The following is a 23,690-nucleotide window of genomic DNA, read 5'->3' as shown; positions in this document are numbered from 1 at the left end:
TGCCACAAGCTTACAGTTGAACTGCAGTGCACCTTGGTCAAAGGATGGACTTACACTCTTAAAATGGAATAATTTAAATTGGATAATAAATTAATTGCAGCCTTCATCAGCCAAATAACAATAGACAATGCAACTGTTTGCAGTTCTGCAGTTAATTAAGAATGTAAATTCTATGACTTTAGTCATTAATCTTTTTTTGTCCCCTTTTCTCCCCAATTTAGAATGCCCAATTCCTAATGTGCTCTAAGTCCTCGTGGTGGTGTAGTGACATCTGGGTGGTGGAGGACGAATCTCAGTTGCCTCGGCATTTGAGACCGTCAATCCACGCATCTTATCATGTGGCTTGTTGAGTGCATTACCGCGGAGACCTAGTGCGCGCGGAGGCTTCACGCTATTCTCTGCGGCATCCACGCACAACTCACCACACGCCCCACCGAGAGCGAGAACCACATTATAGTGACCACAAGGAGGTTACCCCATGTGACTCTACCCTCACTAGCAACTGGGCCAATTTGGTTGCTTAGGAGACCTGGCTGGAGTCACTCAGCACACCCTGGATTCGAACTCACGACTCCAGGTGTGGTAGTCAGCGTCTTTACTCGCTGAGATACCCAGACCCCCAGTCATTAATCTTACAGTTAATGCAATATAGTTTTGTTTGAACACTGACCCTTAACACTTACTTAGTTTAATAATTTTAAACCATGACTTCACTGCACATAAATAACTAATATTGTCATTATATTCATGATGTTTAGTCAGAGGGGAACTGGCCCCCACAGTGAGTCTGGTTTCTCTCAAGGTTATTTTTCTCCATTAATCAACATCTTATGGAGTTTTGTGTTCCTTACCACAGTCCCCTTCAGCTTGCCCACTGGGAGTCTAAATATAAATATATTTCTATTACTTATTTTAAGGCACAATTTACAATCATGTCTTTTTTTTTTAACTGCACTATTATGACTCGAAGACATTACTATATTAAAGCTTTTTCTGTGAAGCATAATTTTCTGTAAAGCTGCTTTGAAATGATGTGCGTTATGAAAAGCGCTAAACAAATAAAAATGACTTGACATTCAAACGAGACGATCTACTGAAACTTCAACACACATAAAACATGTTTTCTACCTGATTTTAATTGGTGTGATGTGATGTAATCTGAAGTTGATTCAGTCTTATTAAATCATATTTTTTACCGGTTTGTTCAGATATTATCATATAAAGCACGTTTAGTTTTCCTTTACAGTGTCCATCAGAGACTTTGATCAATGATTGTAATTGTGATGTTTTATAGCTGATTATTAGAAAATAACGTCACAGAAGAATATTAGAGACAGGAAGTGAGGTGGATAAGACAGGAAACAGAAACTGGTGACATCATACCTGGCATAATCTCCACATTAAACCCAGGTAGAAGACCATCGGCCAAAGCTGTCTGACCTGGAGAGATAGAGACAGACAGAGAGACAGATAAAGAGAGAGAGAGAGAGAGAGAGAGAGAGAGAGAAAGATAAAGGTGAAACAGAGAGGAACAGCTGTTGATTGAACAGAGAGAGTTCTGGAAGATTTGAGATGAAGATCAGAAGATTAGAGTGAAATGTACGTGACAGACAGAGCAGCAGTGTGTGTTATTACACATAATATATGCATGGTTGTGTTATTAAGCACTCACTAGGTGGTTGCTAAGGTGTCCTGAGTGATTGCTAGGTGGTTGTTTACTGACTCAAGAGTAAAGAGTCCATCCTAAAGTCTCTCTGAGGGACCTGTGTCACTTCTTCACAGATTACAATAGAAATATTTCTACAGCTCATTATTTCTCTCTATTCTCACTGATTCTCCTGAAGCGACTATCTTCTTCTTCTTCAGTTTTAGTGTGAAGGATGTTAGGAGTCTTTAGTTTTCATATGAGAAGATCAAAGACTTCCTGATGTTTGATCCAAACACACACTTAACATTTACAGTTATTCAATCCGTAAACTCTTTAATTCAAAGCCACTAACACTATTCAAGATTCATTTAATCAGTTTGTTCTGTTGAACTTTAACCCAGTTGAGTTTAAAGCCAGACAAACCAACATTTCCCACCAGTACAACAACTGCCTCAATGTACACTGATGAGCCAAAATATTATGACCACCTGCCTAACATGCTGTTGGTCCTCTGCATGCCGCCAAAATAGCTCTGACCCATCAAGGCATGGACTCTACAAGCCATCACTACCCCAGGTAAACAGCGCACATGTACATGGCTGTCCACATGATGTAAAAAAAACGGGACTCATCGGACCAGATGACCCTATTCCACTGCTCCAAGTTCCAGTTCCGACACTCGCCTGCCCATTGTTGGCACTTCTGATGGTGGACAGGGGTCATCATGGGCACTTTGACCGGTCTGTGGCTACACAGCCCCATACGCAGCAGAGTGCGATGCACTGTGTGTTGTGCCACAGTAGACCTTCTGTCGGTTCGGACCAGACGGGATAGCCCAACACCCTGTTGCCAGTTTGTGGTTTGTCCCTCCTCGGACCCCTGTCGGTATGTACTCACCACTGCTGACCGGGAGCACCCCACAAGCCTTGTCGTTTTAGAGATGCTCTGACCCAGTTGTCTGGCCATAACAATTTGGCACTTGTCAAAGTCACTCAGGTCTTTACTCCTGCCCGTTTCTCCTGCATTCAACACGTTGACTACGAGAACTGATTGTTCACTAACCATCTAATCTACCCAGATCTTGACATGTGGCCTTGTTAGGAGATGATCAACGTTATTTGCTTCACCTGTGGGTGGTCATAATGTTTTGGCTCATCGGTGTATATTATTATAATATACTGTATTTTATTATTTTTGTATAATATTTTTGTGTGTATTTATCAGTTAAGTCTGAAATGTGTAACTATTAGTTTGGTTTGCTGCTGAAAGAGTTCAAGGCTGCTGCAGTTCATCTTCTCAGAAATGAAAATAGTTTCTGTGAATAAACTTCTGTCCTTGAAGTAAAGATTGAATTACTCATGTGTTCTAAACTCACTCGTTCTGATCTGTACAATGAGTCTATATGTTACACTGCGCTGTAGAATGCCTCACAGCTGCCAACTGGATGATGATGATGATGATGATGATGTGGTAAGTCGGAGTGCACACATGTATTCAACATCAACATCATATTGTACATTACACCAGATATTATCTCTACAACAGTCCGGATTCAATACAAGTTAAGCTCAATCGGCAGCATTTGTGTCATAATGTTGATTACCACAAAAAATTAATTTCGACTCGTCCCTCCTTTTCTTTAATAAAAGCACAAATGTGTGTTCCAGTGAGGCACTTACAATGGAAGTCAATGGGGACAATTTTTGGAGGGTTTAAAGTCAGAAATGTGACGCTTATTTTATAAAAGTACTTACATTAATATTTCTGTTAAAACTTGTGTATTATTTGAGCTGCTTTGTCTGAAAGTCATTTTAGAGTTTAAAGTTGTAAAATCATCTATAACTTTCCACAGATGTGGTTAGTAAGTGATTTTATCACAGTAAAATCATGTTAACACACATATTGTTTATGTCTTGTGTCTATACTTTTGAAACAGTGAGTATTTTAATGTTTACAGATTATTGACCCCATTGACTTCCATTGTAAGTGTCTCACTGTAACACACATTTGTGCTTTTATTAAAGAAAAGGAGGGACGAGTCGAAATTACATTATTGTGTTAATCAACATTATGCCACAAATGCTGTCCATTGATCTGAACTTGTATTGAACCCGGAATATTCCTTTAAGCAGCCAATTATTAGTACTACAGCAAACTAAAGTATATTATATATATCCTTACATGTCAAGCTCATCCATTCAACTCTGTCACTAAAGTTATTTATTTAATTGTTTTCATTATGGGAGATTTAAGTTTATCAAAAACTACAACCTCTTACTCATTGTCATAATTTGATCTTGGATTTCATTAATGTTTAATGTTTATTTCTAGAAAATAACACAATCACATGAAACAAGGTTTTAAACTGTATTCACATTCCACATTTTTATAAAAGGGTTGAAGAAATGTCAAACCTCAGAAAAAATAAAGGCAATATTCAGCTCGTGATATTCAGTTTGTTTAGTCGATTCACTGAATATTTCTCCTTTGAATCCTTGAAAAATATCTGACTTAATTTAATATGTTTCAAGTTTTATTCATGAACAGTGCCGTGTAATAGTTTTAAGCTACATTGTGAGAAAGCGAGTGTATGATGAGATCTTCTCTCAATCTCTTTCAGCTTCAAAACATCTACAGAACATGTTGTTGAAAGCCGTCGCTGTGAGAAATGAACAGTCGGGTCGTGAACTCACATCAATCAGGTTTGTTCAACAATGGAGTTCAATTGTTCACACAGTGACTCTTCAGTCCGTCGGCTTTAAATTGCTCATTATATTTCACACTGTAAGTGTTGTAGGTGTGCAGATTTGTTTCATGCGCACAGCTGTCGTGTAACAGAGAAGAATGAAGCTGTCTGAGGTAATAAATGCTTTATAACTGCTGCTGTTTTCAGTCCAATAATGTCAGACACTCGAAAGAGACTTTACATATCAAAGCTGTTTCAGATTTTTTAACAGAGATCCTGAGACGAGCTCACACTGTCAAACACTGTAAATACTAATAGTTATATCAAATTTAAAAAAAAATGAATTGACAACTTAATTGTAACTATTCTTACTAGTTTTAACACAGGTACTGTCACAATGTAAACCCTCAATTATATTGGTATAGGTACTGACTAAAGAAATTTTGGTATCGTGACAACACTGTCTACAATGCAGACTTTTCACTCATTTCTCAGTTTGTAAAATTAAACAAAAAATATGTTTACATTAATGCACAATAGACACCTGGATTTACTAATACACACTGTATTGAAAGTGTAACCACAAGACTTTATATAATACATGTTAATATGTTGTGTCAAGTTATAATGAATATTTCAACTCCTGTCATGACCATGTAAAACTGGTGAGTGTGTTTGTGTGTGTGTGTGTGTGTGTGTGTGTGTTTGTGTGAGTGTGTTCATGTGTGTTTGTGTTTGTGTGAGTGTGTGTGTGTGTGTGTGTGTGTGTTTGTGTGTGTGTGAGTGTGTGTGTTTGTGTGAGTGTGTTTATGTGTGTGTGTGTGTGTGTGTGTTTACGTGTGTGTTTGTGGTGGTTTTCACACTGGGCATGTTTGCTGCGGTCCGAATCCGAGTGCGATTGTTCCCGGCACCCACTACAGCATTGGTCTGGTTTCAGACTCATGTATGATTCTGTCGGTGCTTTTCTGTCATCAACTTGCATCATCACAAATGTGCACATGATGGAAAGTACAATGGGGTGCTATATTTGTGTATTTCTCCCCTTTTCTCCCCAATTTGGAATGCCCAATTCCCAGTGCGCTCTAAGTCCTCGTGGTGGCGTAGTGACTCGCCTCAATCCGGGTGGCGGTGGATGAATCTCAGTTGCCTCCGCGTCTGAGACCGTCAATCTGTGCATCTTATCACGGACGTGTTGAGCACGTTACCACGGAGACGTAGCGCATGTGGAGGCTTCACACTATTCTCCATGGCATCCACGCACAACTCACCACGCGCCCCACCGAGAGCGAGAACCACATTATAGCGACCACGAGGAGGTTACCCCATGTGACTCTACCCTCCCTAGCAACCGGGCCAATTTGGTTGCTTAGGAGACCTGGCTGGAGTCACTCAGCACACCCTGGATTCAAACTCACGACTCCAAGAGTGATAGTCAGCGTCTTTACTCGCTGAGATACCCAGACCCCCTATATTTGTGAGTTTATTAATTTTTTGTCATTATGCACACCAGAGTGAATGACACTTGCACTTCTGTGCTTCGCATGCTGTAATTCAGCAGTTGAACATGTCCAGGGGAAGGAGAATATATTTGATGCTCACAAACATCTTTTTTGAGGACACAGCTGGTTGCATGCTCATTCACTCACATATATAAAAAGCACCTCAACTTTTCTGTGTCCCGCAACGTTTCCCTGCCACTCATGATGCACGTGTGTGTGTTTGTTTTTGTGCAACTGATGATGTCATCATACTTAAATTGGCAAAAACGCATGTGCAAGCCATTTTACTTCCTGAACAAGTGCGGATCCAAGTACAGGTTGCTTTCTCACCTGTGAACCGTGCCACAGTTCCAGTGCAACCGAATTCAGACCACCTCCTACAGGCTTCCCGGTCCACATGACAGCTTTCACATTACCAACTTTTCATGTGAACCATGCTCTGTTTCAAACTAAACTGCCAGTGTGAAAGCCCCCTGTGTGTGTGTGTGTGTGTGTGTGTTTAATGTGTTTTTTACTCACCCAACACCAGCAGCTCCACATGAGCTTCATTTTGTCCCTCCAGATCATCAGAGATAACAACTTTACAGAAATAAACACCGCTGTCACCCCACTGCAGCTCACCGATCCGCAGATCTGCCTCTGACACACACACACATTATATTATATTTTTATATTAAATTTTTACATTCATATTGTCTGTGTTTATAGCTGATCTGCATACAAATGGTACAACGTCCTTAAATTAAGTGTGTATCTTCTATACAAATATCTGTCATGCCAATAAAACACCTTAAAACTAAAAACAGAGAGAGAGAGAGAGAGAGAGAGAGATGCTCATTGTATAAAGAGATCTGGCTTGTTTCCAGTAGAGAAACATTACAATAATTTATAGCTCTTCTTGTTTTTCACAGATCCTCCTGTAATGTATGTGTGTAAATGTCACCAAGTTCTTTCAAATGCAAATTACAGAGAATAATTGTCTCTCTTTAACATGAATGTTTAACCGTAATAATTCCAGGCCACATAAAGAGTGTTAAAGGAATGTTCCGGATCAAAAGTTAAGCTCTACTGACAGAAAATCATTTTGACTTTACAAAAACTAAGAGACAAAACCAGTGAGGCATTTACAACTGAAGTACACATTAAAATACACACTGTTTAAGACTTCAATATTATACATGTGAACATGAGACTTAATATTGTCTGTGTAAAGTTACTGTATATAGAATCTTTCAACTCCTGTCATGACCATGTAAAGTCCAGAAACACTGTGATGTTCATATGATACACACAAAAGAGTTCATCCACGTCAAAAAGGATGATTTAATACACTTTCTGTTTTCAACATTATTATTTTTTTAGAAACATGTTTTCTTCCTTTTCTTTTTTTTTTTTTTTCTCAACCAAAAATTCAAGCTTCATTTTTCTGCTTTTAAACCCTCTGGTACAGTTACCCCATACACTTCCACTCTCAGTGTGCCATCAGGACTTTTGATTTTAAAAATAAAAGAATAACAAGTAAATTATTCTCTGTGGTAAAAGACATTATGCCTCAAATACTGTCAACAGAGCTGAAGTTCAACTGAACCTGGAAACTTCTTTAAATAAGAAACTCAACACTGTAAGAAAGTGAATTAGTCACACTGAAGCGATTATCTCTTTATTTGAGGAGTTTTGAGGAGTTTGTTTGTGTCACAGGTGGGAGGAACAGACAATCATTCCTGTGGCCACTGGAGCGAATAAACACACTGATTACAGGAAGAGGAAATGGGAGTACAATGAATAGCACTTCCTGTCTGGAGTGACACATAAACACACACATGGCTGTACTGATGAGTGCACTCACTAGAGCACTAAACTACAGAGCAAGACACATTAAATCATTTGATAGTGTTTTATGGCTGTCTGTGTCCTTTTACACCAGAAGGGTGCCAGTGCCAGTGCCAGTGCCAGTGCCAGTGCCAGCACATTTCTACCAAACCAGAAAACTGCAGCTCTGCACCAGCACCTTAAACTCATCATGAGTGTTTCACTAACTAGTTCTCCTAAAAATTAACATTCTGTCATCATTTATTCATACTAGTGTTGTTCCAAACCCATTTGGCTTTCATTCTTCTGTGGAACACAAAAAGAATGTTCACGCTGCTCTTTTCCAAACCAATAATAAAAAAGCACCATAAAAGTATTATAAACGTAGTCCATAAAGATACATCATGCTAGATTTGACGTCAGGGTCATTGACAAATAAGGATGTCCAATATGATAAAAATGTGAAATCGTATAAAAATCTAGTTTAAAACACATGTATCAAGTTATTGGAAATTTGATATTTGTGTCCATGTTGGCTTCATACATTTTTTAAAAACATTTATAGAATTTTCTACATAAAATTAATTTAATGACAAAATGTCAAGTGGTGTCACCATCTAGTAAAAAGAATTTACATACTTTCCTTAAATACAGTAGTACACAACAAAATAATTAAAGGATTAGTTCACCTATAAATGAAAATTCAGTCATTGTTTACTCACCCCTGTGTTGTTATAACACTATATGACTTTCTTTTTCTTCACACAAAGAGAAATTGTGAAGAAATGTTGTGCTCAGTGATGTCATACAATGGCAGTTTATGGTGACCACCTCTTCAAGCTTCAAAAGAACACAAAAGTATAATTCAGAAGTCTAATAAATTATTCATGAGACTCATGATTGTTATGAAAGTATACGATAAGATTTGGTGAGAAACAAACCGACATCTAATGTATTATTTACTGAAAATGTTCACTGACCGTTGATCTCCTGTGTGCGTTCATGATAGGACACGAGAGCAACAGTTCACGAAGTCACCTTGTGACATTGGGGCGTTCAAGTGAAAACTAATTTTGTTTATCTAAAAACAGCTATAGTGACAACAGAACACAACTGAACACAAAACAGAGAACAGAACTTACTAAACATGTCTGAAGAGTTTGTAGTCCAAGAGTTGATGCATTTCTATGCCCAGCCTTATTTTTTTGAATGAAGTACTCAGAAATCAAACAGAAACATAGAGGAGCTACAGGCAGCAACAGTCACACCGTGTCCTAACCTGACGGCAAACGACACACGATAAAAGGTATATTTTCTGTGGTAATCAGAGTTTTTGTCCTAACCAGCAGTGACGAGCGATGGTACATTTTATAAATTGCTTGTTTTCTATTTTCGGCATCGTGCGTGTAACTCCGTCCACTGTGAACTGGCACGGGTCCAAACACTTTTAATAAAATAAGGCTGGGCATAGAAATGCAGCAATTCTTCCACTACAAACTCTTCAGACATGTTTAGTAAGTTCTGTTCTCTGTATTATTTTAATATCTATTTTTTTTAACTTCACACACACTTGAGGGTCTAAGTGCGTCCTCTCTGTTTTGTTTTTTGTCACATGACAACAGAATGGCTACCTGCATGTTGGTTACACCACATGACTTTGTTTTCAAATATTTATAATATTTTAAATCATAATTGCTTCACTGCATATTAAAGAAATATTATTAAAAGATTCTTTTAAAATTACAGCTTTTAATGAGACTGATTTTGTTTTTACTGACAGTTACACCACATGACTTTTAGCTCCATAAAAAGTATCAATAGGACTTTAATCTCAGTAACTGAAAACATGTTAAACACAGAAGAGATGTATTCAAGTCAATGAATAATGTGAGTGTCACATCAGACACACAAGATCAAATTACACTGTTCACATCAAACCTGTTGTGGACTCAATGCACCAATTTAAATGGAATATAGTTGTATGGACTGCTTTTATGATACCTTTTGTCATTTGTTGTTGTTTTTTATGGTCACTGTATGGAAACAAGCAGCATGAACATTCTGTCAAACATCTCCTGTTGTGTTTCACTGACGATAGAAGGTAATTTGGGTTTGAAACAACATGAGAGTGAGTAAATGATGACTGAATGTGAATTTGTTGTTGAACTATAGCTGTAAGTAGTAGGTTTAACACTGAACACATGTGAAATGAGAGTAAATGTGATGAATTACTGTTAATGATGGAGATGTCACGGCCCTTGTAGTGCTCAGCGAGGGTGATGGATGAGCCCTGTCCAGATGCTACAATACGAACTGTCCGGCCGCTGTCGCCACAGTCCAGGTGACCTGAAGAGCCGAGGTCAGAGCCCTGCAGTGGCAGCGTGTTGGGGAAACGGAGGGCGTCACGCATGTGATCGCGACAGTAAGACTTGTACCACCACTGGACCACCGGAGTCTGAGACGAGACGCTCGTGTACTGACACGGTAAAACCACTGATTGAAAGAGCATCGCAAACCGCCGGTCATCACGCACCGACACCTGCACAGCATCACACCACCACACATCTGAGAGACGAGAGAAACAAACAAAACGAATTGTCAACAGACATCATTAACCTCTTCAACTCTGCATCCTCGCCAGCAGGTCCAAAAGGGGGCACTATGTCATGAAAAATGTTTATGCTTAAAATGCTCAAGTCCTTGTATACGTTTGAAAGCTTTGAATTAGAACTTTTCATAGATAACCATCACTTTGGCATTTATGTTATTTAAAACAACAAAAGACCTCAAAACATTCTCGTCACAAATTAGCGCCACCTAGAGGTCATGTGGTAGAAATTTTAATCTGATAGAAAAGTCTTTCAAGTAGCACCTAAATGGACAAGTCATATATTAAATGACTGTAAAGTTTATTTTATTGCACTAATACCACATTTCAAAAGATGTTCAAAAGAATCACAAAGTGAAATATGATTTCTGTAAGTCATCAAATAAAAACGTCTCATTTATGCTCTGATCACTGCTGCTGTAAGCAACAAATAGCTAAACACTTTATATCTGCTTTTACATTAGAAAGTTCTCTAAAAAATGTGCCATTGTTTACTTGTCTGTGAGCTTGTTTGTCTGAATAATCCAATGTTATATGTTAGATGTCCAGAATAAATTATGCAGTCCAGCTGGAAAAGCATGCAAAACAAATCTTCGGAAAAATATCTGATCAACTATTGATGATAAAATATATGTTATAAATTTTTTGCAAAGGGGAGGATCTCAGGTTTCTAATGACACCTAGATTGAGCTTCTAGTCCACTCAGAGGCCGAGATATTCATTGACACAATGAGGGTGGTGCTTGAACTGAAAATTAGACTGAATGTCTATGGACGAGCACATCTGTGAGGAATAAAATGTGTTAGAATTGAAGAGGTAAATATATATAATATATAAACCATAAAAACAGTCAAACACAAAGTGTTTCTGGGGTCGAAATAGCATTGAAACAATGTTTATTTTTTGTCAATTCCATTCACAGTTGGTTGTGACGCAGAAATTACACACTTCATCTTTAAAGAGTGTGTGTGTGCTGTTATGAGACACACTGCCCTTATAATCATTAGTGTCACTAACTGATTCAGCACATTACAGCAGTGTGTGTGTGTGTGTGTGTCATCAACAGCTGTTATATTTCATTTTGTGAATGGAACAAAGATTAGAACAAAATCTCTTGAAAATAGAAAAGAACAGATAGTTCCATATCCCACCCTCACACACACACACACACTAAATATCTGTTATCAATCAAGTTTGTCAATAGAAGTGCTTTTCTCATATTGTGGGGGGTAAACTAACACACCCAAAAACAGCTGGTTTAAATCTGACCTGTTCTGATCTATTGAGTGTAAAAACAGAGAGAGAGAGAAAGACAGGGGTGTGTCCAGAATTTTTGCCAGGGGTGGCAAGAGTTGAGTAAGGGGTGGTAATCCATACATTGTTATGGACCATGCGTGAAACGGACTGGGATAAGCCATTGCACACCGTCTCCAGGACGCGAGCGGGGTCTGAGTTGGGGTGGCAAGTGGGGTGGCAAAGCTAATTTGAGTGTGAGAGAGAGAGAGAGGGAGAGAGAGAGAGAGAGAGTGCAGCAGGTAGACATGTTGTTCAGTTGTTCACTATGAAGGGAAGATTCTTCTCTTATTAAAAACAGAAGAACAGTAAAGAAAACAAACAGACGCTGTGTGTTTTATTATTGTTTCACGAGATGAGAGTCATTTTAATAAGAAAGAAGACTTCACAAGACTTTATCAGATCAGAGGCTTTTAAAGCAATTGTACACAATCTATAGTGGATTTAATTAAACTACAGTCACTAGTAAAAAGTAAAGCTTTTTTTTAATTTTATTTATTTATTTATTTTTGCTGTGAATTCAACTCTTAAAAGTTTATTGTGGCAGAAAGATGTGTGACTTTGGGATGGCCAAAGCTGTATTATTTTTTATTATTTATTTATTTAATTTTAATTTTTTAAGAAATTTTTTTACTAACACACGATTGACCTGAGCCAGAGTTAGAGAAAAGTGGTTAACTAGTAACCAAAAGACAACTAGTATACTGGTTATTTACACATTATCTTACTGCTAACAAAAGTTGCAGTAAATGAACAGTATTGTGTAAATGAGGGTTCTTGATCAACAACACAAAAACAGTGATGTGTGACTGCTCTGGAAGCACTGAGGTTAGTTACCATGGTAGCTGTAACAAATGTAACTATTTCAACTACTGATGTTACTGAATATAAATTAACAATAAAAACAGCTGTTATCTGGATCTCCTGTAATACACATGAAATCAGAATCATCACATACCAATTTCTTTACTTTTGCAAAACTTTTTCATTTAAATGAACATGAATGAAGAAAAGCTGAAGTGAATGTGCAGTTAAAAACACAAGTTTAACAAGGACTTGAGCTCTCCTCTTTAAAATAACTATCTACCACTAGTATAATCGAAGAATGTTAAAGACCAGTGACTGAAGTTAATGTATATTAAACACTGATGATGTAAACACTGTGACTGAAGTTAACGTATATTAAACACTGATGATGTAAACACTGTGACTGAAGTTAATGTATATTAAACACTGATGATGTAAACACTGTGACTGAAGTTAACGTATATTAAACACAGATGATGTAAACACAGTGACTGAAGTTAATGTACATTAAACACTGATGATGTAAACACAGTGACTGAAGTTAATGTACATTAAACACTGATGATGTAAACACAGTGACTGAAGATAATGTGCATTAAACACTGATGATGTAAACACAGTGACTGAAGATAATGTGCATTAAACACTGATGATGTAAACACTGTGACTGAAGTTAACGTAGATTAAACACCGATGATGTAAACACTGTGACTGAAGTTAATGTATATTAAACACAGATGATGTAAACACTGTGACTGAAGTTAACGTAGATTAAACACCGATGATGTAAACACTGTGACTGAAGTTAATGTACATTAAACACTGATGGTGTAAACACAGTGACTGAAGTTAATGTATATTAAACACTGATGATGTAACACAGTGACTGAAGTTAATGTACATTAAACACTGATGATGTAAACACTGTGACTGAAGTTAACGTACATTAAACACCGATGATGTAAACACTGTGACTGAAGTTAATGTATATTAAACACTGATGATGTAACAGTGACTGAAGTTAATGTACATTAAACACCGATGATGTAAACACTGTGACTGAAGTTAACGTACATTAAACACCGATGATGTAAACACTGTGACTGAAGTTAATGTATATTAAACACCGATGATGTAAACACAGTGACTGAAGTTAATGTACACTAAACACTGATGATGTAAACACAGTGACTGAAGTTAATGTACATTAAATACTGATGATGTAAACACAGTGACTGAAGTTAATGTGCATTATACCGAAGATGTAAACACAGTGACTGAAGTTAATGTGCATTATACCGAAGATGTAAACACAGTGACTGAAGTTAATGTACATTAAACACCGATGATGTAAACACAATGACTGAAGTTACTGTACATTAAACACCGATGATGTAAACACTTTGACTGAAGTTAATGTATATTAAAGACTGATGATGTAAACACAGTGACTAAAGATAATGTACATTAAACACTGATGATGTAAACACAGTGACTGAAGTTAATGTACATTATACTGATGATGTAAACACTGTGACTGAAGTTAATGTATATTAAACACCGATGATGTAACACAGTGACTGAAGTTAATGTATATTAAACACCGATGATGTAACACAGTGACTGAAGATAATGTACATTATACTGATGATGTAAACACTTTGACTGAAGTTAATGTACATTAAACACTGATGACGTAAACACTGTGACTGAAGTTAATGTTCATTAAACACTGATGATGTAAACACAGTGACTGAAGTTAATGTACATTAAACACTGATGACATAAACACTGTGACTGAAGTTAATGTTCATTAAACACTGATGATGTAAACACAGTGACTGAAGTTAATGTACATTAAACACTGATGACGTAAACACTGTGACTGAAGTTAATGTTCATTAAACACTGATGATGTAAACACAGTGACTGAAGTTAATGTACATTAAACACAGATGATGTAAACACAGTGACTGAAGTTAATGTACATTAAACACTGATGATGTAAACACAGTGACTGAAGTTAATGTACATTAAACACAGATGATGTAAACACAGTGACTGAAGTTAATGTACATTAAACACAGATGATGTAAACACAGTGACTGAAGTTAATGTACATTAAATACTGATGATGTAAACACAGTGACTGAAGTTAATGTGCATTATACCGAAGATGTAAACACAGTGACTGAAGTTAATGTGCATTATACCGAAGATGTAAACACAGTGACTGAAGTTAATGTACATTAAACACCGATGATGTAAACACTTTGACTGAAGTTACTGTACATTAAACACCGATGATGTAAACACTTTGACTGAAGTTAATGTATATTAAAGACTGATGATGTAAACACAGTGACTAAAGATAATGTACATTAAACACTGATGATGTAAACACAGTGACTGAAGTTAATGTACATTATACTGATGATGTAAACACTGTGACTGAAGTTAATGTATATTAAACACCGATGATGTAACACAGTGACTGAAGTTAATGTATATTAAACACCGATGATGTAACACAGTGACTGAAGATAATGTACATTATACTGATGATGTAAACACTTTGACTGAAGTTAATGTACATTAAACACTGATGACGTAAACACTGTGACTGAAGTTAATGTTCATTAAACACTGATGATGTAAACACAGTGACTGAAGTTAATGTACATTAAACACTGATGACGTAAACACTGTGACTGAAGTTAATGTTCATTAAACACTGATGATGTAAACACAGTGACTGAAGTTAATGTACATTAAACACAGATGATGTAAACAGTGACTGAAGTTAATGTATATTAAACACCGATGATGTAAACACAGTGACTGAAGTTAATGTACATTAAACACAGATGATGTAAACACAGTGACTGAAGTTAATGTACATTAAACACAGATGATGTAAACACAGTGACTGAAGTTAATGTGCATTAAACACTGATGATGTAAACACAGTGACTGAAGTTACTGTACATTAAACACCGATGATGTAAACACTTTGCCTGAAGTTAATGTACATTAAACACAGATGATGTAAACACAGTGACTGAAGTTAATGTACATTAAACACAGATGATGTAAACACAGTGACTGAAGTTAATGTGCATTAAACACTGATGATGTAAACACAGTGACTGAAGTTACTGTACATTAAACACTGATGATGTAAACACAGTGACTGAAGTTAATGTACATTATACTGATGATGTAAACACTGTGACTGAAGTTAATGTACATTATACTGATGATGTAAACACAGTGACTGAAGTTAATGTATATTAAACACCGATGATGTAACACAGTGACTGAAGTTAATGTATATTAAACACCGATGATGTAAACACAGTGACTGAAGTTAATGTATATTAAACACCGATGATGTAACACAGTGACTGAAGTTAATGTACATTAAACACTGATGATGTAAACACAGTGACTGAAGTTAATGTACATTAAACACAGATGATGTAAACACAGTGACTGAAGTTAATGTACATTAAACACAGATGATGTAAACACAGTGACAAGTTAATGTACATTAAACACTGATGATGTAAACACTGTGACTGAAGTTAATGTACATTATACTGATGATGTAAACACTTTGCCTGAAGTTAATGTATATTAAAGACCGATGATGTAAACACAGTGACTAAAGATAATGTACATAAACACAGATGATGTAAACACAGTGACTGAAGTTACTGTACATTAAACACTGATGATGTAAACACAGTGACTGAAGTTAATGTACATTATACTGATGATGTAAACACTGTGACTGAAGTTAATGTACATTATACTGATGATGTAAACACAGTGACTGAAGTTAATGTATATTAAACACCGATGATGTAACACAGTGACTGAAGTTAATGTACATTAAACACTGATGATGTAAACACTGTGACTGAAGTTAATGTACATTATACTGATGATGTAAACACTGTGACTGAAGTTAATGTACATTAAACACAGATGATGTAAACACAGTGACTGAAGTTAATGTATATTAAACACTGATTATGTAAACACTGTGACTGAAGATAATGTGCATTAAACACTGATGATGTAAACACTGTGACTGAAGTTAATGTATATTAAACACTGATTATGTAAACACTGTGACTGAAGATAATGTGCATTAAACACTGATGATGTAAACACTGTGACTGAAGTTAATGTATATTAAACACAGATGATGTAAACACTGTGACTGAAGTTAATGTACATTAAACACAGATGATGTAAACACTGTGACTGAAGTTAATGTATATTAAACACTGATTATGTAAACACTGTGACTGAAGATAATGTGCATTAAACACTGATGATGTAAACACTGTGACTGAAGTTAATGTATATTAAACACTGATGATGTAAACACTGTGACTGAAGTTAATGTATATTAAACACTGATTATGTAAACACAGTGACTGAAGATAATGTACATTATACTGATGATGTAAACACAGTGACTGAAGTTAATGTATATTAAACACTGATGATGTAACACAGTGACTGAAGTTAATGTACATTAAACACTGATGATGTAAACACTGTGACTGAAGTTAACGTACATTAAACACCGATGATGTAAACACTGTGACTGAAGTTAATGTATATTAAACACTGATGATGTAACAGTGACTGAAGTTAATGTACATTAAACACCGATGATGTAAACACTGTGACTGAAGTTAACGTACATTAAACACCGATGATGTAAACACTGTGACTGAAGTTAATGTATATTAAACACCGATGATGTAAACACAGTGACTGAAGTTAATGTACACTAAACACTGATGATGTAAACACAGTGACTGAAGTTAATGTACATTAAATACTGATGATGTAAACACAGTGACTGAAGTTAATGTGCATTATACCGAAGATGTAAACACAGTGACTGAAGTTAATGTGCATTATACCGAAGATGTAAACACAGTGACTGAAGTTAATGTACATTAAACACCGATGATGTAAACACAATGACTGAAGTTACTGTACATTAAACACCGATGATGTAAACACTTTGACTGAAGTTAATGTATATTAAAGACTGATGATGTAAACACAGTGACTAAAGATAATGTACATTAAACACTGATGATGTAAACACAGTGACTGAAGTTAATGTACATTATACTGATGATGTAAACACTGTGACTGAAGTTAATGTATATTAAACACCGATGATGTAACACAGTGACTGAAGTTAATGTATATTAAACACCGATGATGTAACACAGTGACTGAAGATAATGTACATTATACTGATGATGTAAACACTTTGACTGAAGTTAATGTACATTAAACACTGATGACGTAAACACTGTGACTGAAGTTAATGTTCATTAAACACTGATGATGTAAACACAGTGACTGAAGTTAATGTACATTAAACACTGATGACATAAACACTGTGACTGAAGTTAATGTTCATTAAACACTGATGATGTAAACACAGTGACTGAAGTTAATGTACATTATACTGATGATGTAAACACTGTGACTGAAGTTAATGTACATTATACTGATGATGTAAACACAGTGACTGAAGTTAATGTATATTAAACACCGATGATGTAACACAGTGACTGAAGTTAATGTACATTAAACACTGATGATGTAAACACTGTGACTGAAGTTAATGTACATTATACTGATGATGTAAACACTGTGACTGAAGTTAATGTACATTAAACACAGATGATGTAAACACAGTGACTGAAGTTAATGTATATTAAACACTGATTATGTAAACACTGTGACTGAAGATAATGTGCATTAAACACTGATGATGTAAACACTGTGACTGAAGTTAATGTATATTAAACACTGATTATGTAAACACTGTGACTGAAGATAATGTGCATTAAACACTGATGATGTAAACACTGTGACTGAAGTTAATGTATATTAAACACAGATGATGTAAACACTGTGACTGAAGTTAATGTACATTAAACACAGATGATGTAAACACTGTGACTGAAGTTAATGTATATTAAACACTGATTATGTAAACACTGTGACTGAAGATAATGTGCATTAAACACTGATGATGTAAACACTGTGACTGAAGTTAATGTATATTAAACACTGATGATGTAAACACTGTGACTGAAGTTAATGTATATTAAACACTGATTATGTAAACACAGTGACTGAAGATAATGTACATTATACTGATGATGTAAACACAGTGACTGAAGTTAATGTATATTAAACACTGATGATGTAACACAGTGACTGAAGTTAATGTACATTAAACACTGATGATGTAAACACTGTGACTGAAGTTAACGTACATTAAACACCGATGATGTAAACACTGTGACTGAAGTTAATGTATATTAAACACTGATGATGTAACAGTGACTGAAGTTAATGTACATTAAACACCGATGATGTAAACACTGTGACTGAAGTTAACGTACATTAAACACCGATGATGTAAACACTGTGACTGAAGTTAATGTATATTAAACACCGATGATGTAAACACAGTGACTGAAGTTAATGTACACTAAACACTGATGATGTAAACACAGTGACTGAAGTTAATGTACATTAAATACTGATGATGTAAACACAGTGACTGAAGTTAATGTGCATTATACCGAAGATGTAAACACAGTGACTGAAGTTAATGTGCATTATACCGAAGATGTAAACACAGTGACTGAAGTTAATGTACATTAAACACCGATGATGTAAACACAATGACTGAAGTTACTGTACATTAAACACCGATGATGTAAACACTTTGACTGAAGTTAATGTATATTAAAGACTGATGATGTAAACACAGTGACTAAAGATAATGTACATTAAACACTGATGATGTAAACACAGTGACTGAAGTTAATGTACATTATACTGATGATGTAAACACTGTGACTGAAGTTAATGTATATTAAACACCGATGATGTAACACAGTGACTGAAGTTAATGTATATTAAACACCGATGATGTAACACAGTGACTGAAGATAATGTACATTATACTGATGATGTAAACACTTTGACTGAAGTTAATGTACATTAAACACTGATGACGTAAACACTGTGACTGAAGTTAATGTTCATTAAACACTGATGATGTAAACACAGTGACTGAAGTTAATGTACATTAAACACTGATGACATAAACACTGTGACTGAAGTTAATGTTCATTAAACACTGATGATGTAAACACAGTGACTGAAGTTAATGTACATTAAACACTGATGACGTAAACACTGTGACTGAAGTTAATGTTCATTAAACACTGATGATGTAAACACAGTGACTGAAGTTAATGTACATTAAACACAGATGATGTAAACACAGTGACTGAAGTTAATGTACATTAAACACTGATGATGTAAACACAGTGACTGAAGTTAATGTACATTAAACACAGATGATGTAAACACAGTGACTGAAGTTAATGTACATTAAACACAGATGATGTAAACACAGTGACTGAAGTTAATGTACATTAAATACTGATGATGTAAACACAGTGACTGAAGTTAATGTGCATTATACCGAAGATGTAAACACAGTGACTGAAGTTAATGTGCATTATACCGAAGATGTAAACACAGTGACTGAAGTTAATGTACATTAAACACCGATGATGTAAACACTTTGACTGAAGTTACTGTACATTAAACACCGATGATGTAAACACTTTGACTGAAGTTAATGTATATTAAAGACTGATGATGTAAACACAGTGACTAAAGATAATGTACATTAAACACTGATGATGTAAACACAGTGACTGAAGTTAATGTACATTATACTGATGATGTAAACACTGTGACTGAAGTTAATGTATATTAAACACCGATGATGTAACACAGTGACTGAAGTTAATGTATATTAAACACCGATGATGTAACACAGTGACTGAAGATAATGTACATTATACTGATGATGTAAACACTTTGACTGAAGTTAATGTACATTAAACACTGATGACGTAAACACTGTGACTGAAGTTAATGTTCATTAAACACTGATGATGTAAACACAGTGACTGAAGTTAATGTACATTAAACACTGATGACGTAAACACTGTGACTGAAGTTAATGTTCATTAAACACTGATGATGTAAACACAGTGACTGAAGTTAATGTACATTAAACACAGATGATGTAAACAGTGACTGAAGTTAATGTATATTAAACACCGATGATGTAAACACAGTGACTGAAGTTAATGTACATTAAACACAGATGATGTAAACACAGTGACTGAAGTTAATGTACATTAAACACAGATGATGTAAACACAGTGACTGAAGTTAATGTGCATTAAACACTGATGATGTAAACACAGTGACTGAAGTTACTGTACATTAAACACCGATGATGTAAACACTTTGCCTGAAGTTAATGTACATTAAACACAGATGATGTAAACACAGTGACTGAAGTTAATGTACATTAAACACAGATGATGTAAACACAGTGACTGAAGTTAATGTGCATTAAACACTGATGATGTAAACACAGTGACTGAAGTTACTGTACATTAAACACTGATGATGTAAACACAGTGACTGAAGTTAATGTACATTATACTGATGATGTAAACACTGTGACTGAAGTTAATGTACATTATACTGATGATGTAAACACAGTGACTGAAGTTAATGTATATTAAACACCGATGATGTAACACAGTGACTGAAGTTAATGTATATTAAACACCGATGATGTAAACACAGTGACTGAAGTTAATGTATATTAAACACCGATGATGTAACACAGTGACTGAAGTTAATGTACATTAAACACTGATGATGTAAACACAGTGACTGAAGTTAATGTACATTAAACACAGATGATGTAAACACAGTGACTGAAGTTAATGTACATTAAACACAGATGATGTAAACACAGTGACAAGTTAATGTACATTAAACACTGATGATGTAAACACTGTGACTGAAGTTAATGTACATTATACTGATGATGTAAACACTTTGCCTGAAGTTAATGTATATTAAAGACCGATGATGTAAACACAGTGACTAAAGATAATGTACATAAACACAGATGATGTAAACACAGTGACTGAAGTTACTGTACATTAAACACTGATGATGTAAACACAGTGACTGAAGTTAATGTACATTATACTGATGATGTAAACACTGTGACTGAAGTTAATGTACATTATACTGATGATGTAAACACAGTGACTGAAGTTAATGTATATTAAACACCGATGATGTAACACAGTGACTGAAGTTAATGTACATTAAACACTGATGATGTAAACACTGTGACTGAAGTTAATGTACATTATACTGATGATGTAAACACTGTGACTGAAGTTAATGTACATTAAACACAGATGATGTAAACACAGTGACTGAAGTTAATGTATATTAAACACTGATTATGTAAACACTGTGACTGAAGATAATGTGCATTAAACACTGATGATGTAAACACTGTGACTGAAGTTAATGTATATTAAACACTGATTATGTAAACACTGTGACTGAAGATAATGTGCATTAAACACTGATGATGTAAACACTGTGACTGAAGTTAATGTATATTAAACACAGATGATGTAAACACTGTGACTGAAGTTAATGTACATTAAACACAGATGATGTAAACACTGTGACTGAAGTTAATGTATATTAAACACTGATTATGTAAACACTGTGACTGAAGATAATGTGCATTAAACACTGATGATGTAAACACTGTGACTGAAGTTAATGTATATTAAACACTGATGATGTAAACACTGTGACTGAAGTTAATGTATATTAAACACTGATTATGTAAACACAGTGACTGAAGATAATGTACATTATACTGATGATGTAAACACAGTGACTGAAGTTAACGTACATTATACTGATGATGTAAACACAGTGACTGAAGTTCATGTATATTATACTGATGATGTAAACACTGTGACTGAAGTTAATGTACATTATACTGATGATGTAAACAGTGACCGAAGTTAACGTACATTATACTGATGATGTAAACACTGTGACTGAAGTTAATGTACATTATACTGATGATGTAAACACAGTGACTGAAGTTAATGTACACTAAACACTGATGATGTAAACAGTGACTGAAGTTAATGTACATTAAACACTGATGATGTAAACACAGTGACTGAAGTTAATGTATATTAAATACTGATGATGTAAACACAGTGACTGAAGTTAACGTACATTATACTGATGATGTAAACACTGTGACTGAAGTTAATGTGCATTATACTGATGATGTAAACACAGTGACTGAAGATAATGTACATTATACTGATGATGTAAACACAGTGACTGAAGTTAATGTACATTATACTGATGATGTAAACACTGTGACTGAAGTTAATGTGCATTATACTGATGATGTAAACACTGTGACTGAAGTTAATGTACATTATACTGATGATGTAAACACAGTGACTGAAGTTAATGTACATTATACTGATGATGTAAACACAGTGACTGAAGTTAATGTACACTAAACACTGATGATGTATACAGTGACTGAAGTTAATGTACATTAAACACTGATGATGTAAACACAGTGACTGAAGTTAATGTATATTAAATACTGATGATGTAAACACAGTGACTGAAGTTAACGTACATTATACTGATGATGTAAACACTGTGACTGAAGTTAATGTGCATTATACTGATGATGTAAACACAGTGACTGAAGATAATTTACATTATACTGATGATGTAAACACTTTGACTGAAGTTAATGTACATTAAACACTGATGACGTAAACACTGTGACTGAAGTTAATGTTCATTAAACACTGATGATGTAAACACAGTGACTGAAGTTAATGTACATTAAACACTGATGACGTAAACACTGTGACTGAAGTTAATGTTCATTAAACACTGATGATGTAAACACAGTGACTGAAGTTAATGTACATTAAACACAGATGATGTAAACAGTGACTGAAGTTAATGTATATTAAACACCGATGATGTAAACACAGTGACTGAAGTTAATGTACATTAAACACAGATGATGTAAACACAGTGACTGAAGTTAATGTACATTAAACACAGATGATGTAAACACAGTGACTGAAGTTAATGTGCATTAAACACTGATGATGTAAACACAGTGACTGAAGTTACTGTACATTAAACACCGATGATGTAAACACTTTGCCTGAAGTTAATGTACATTAAACACAGATGATGTAAACACAGTGACTGAAGTTAATGTACATTAAACACAGATGATGTAAACACAGTGACTGAAGTTAATGTGCATTAAACACTGATGATGTAAACACAGTGACT

The 23,690-nt window shown here is 35.2% G+C and overlaps 2 protein-coding genes across 5 annotated transcripts in view; one reads left to right on the top strand and one right to left on the bottom strand.

The window, feature by feature from the left end:
* Nucleotides 1-23,690, top strand: part of LOC127443464 (uncharacterized) — a 231,435-nt gene that overhangs the window by 89,612 nt on the left and 118,133 nt on the right. The gene's annotated exons all lie outside the window — the stretch shown is intronic.
* Nucleotides 1-23,690, bottom strand: part of LOC127443431 (immunoglobulin-like domain-containing receptor 2) — a 48,533-nt gene that overhangs the window by 22,045 nt on the left and 2,798 nt on the right. For 3 of the 4 annotated variants that reach the window (XM_051702039.1, XM_051702036.1, XM_051702037.1), the window contains exons 2-4: nt 9,875-10,207; nt 6,353-6,472; nt 1,384-1,440 (exon numbers count right to left, since the gene is read on the bottom strand). In XM_051702039.1, coding sequence (XP_051557999.1) covers nt 1,384-1,440; nt 6,353-6,472; nt 9,875-10,207 — 510 coding nt within the window. The remainder of the gene's footprint in view (nt 1-1,383; nt 1,441-6,352; nt 6,473-9,874; nt 10,208-23,690) is intronic. The other variant, XM_051702038.1, reaches the window with a different exon arrangement.

This window comes from Myxocyprinus asiaticus, chromosome 7, assembly GCF_019703515.2.
Source record: "Myxocyprinus asiaticus isolate MX2 ecotype Aquarium Trade chromosome 7, UBuf_Myxa_2, whole genome shotgun sequence".
In the NCBI taxonomy this organism is placed as follows: domain Eukaryota; kingdom Metazoa; phylum Chordata; class Actinopteri; order Cypriniformes; family Catostomidae; genus Myxocyprinus; species Myxocyprinus asiaticus.
The sequence above is the reverse complement of the archived record's forward strand: the minus strand, read 5'-3'. Positions and strand labels throughout refer to the sequence as shown.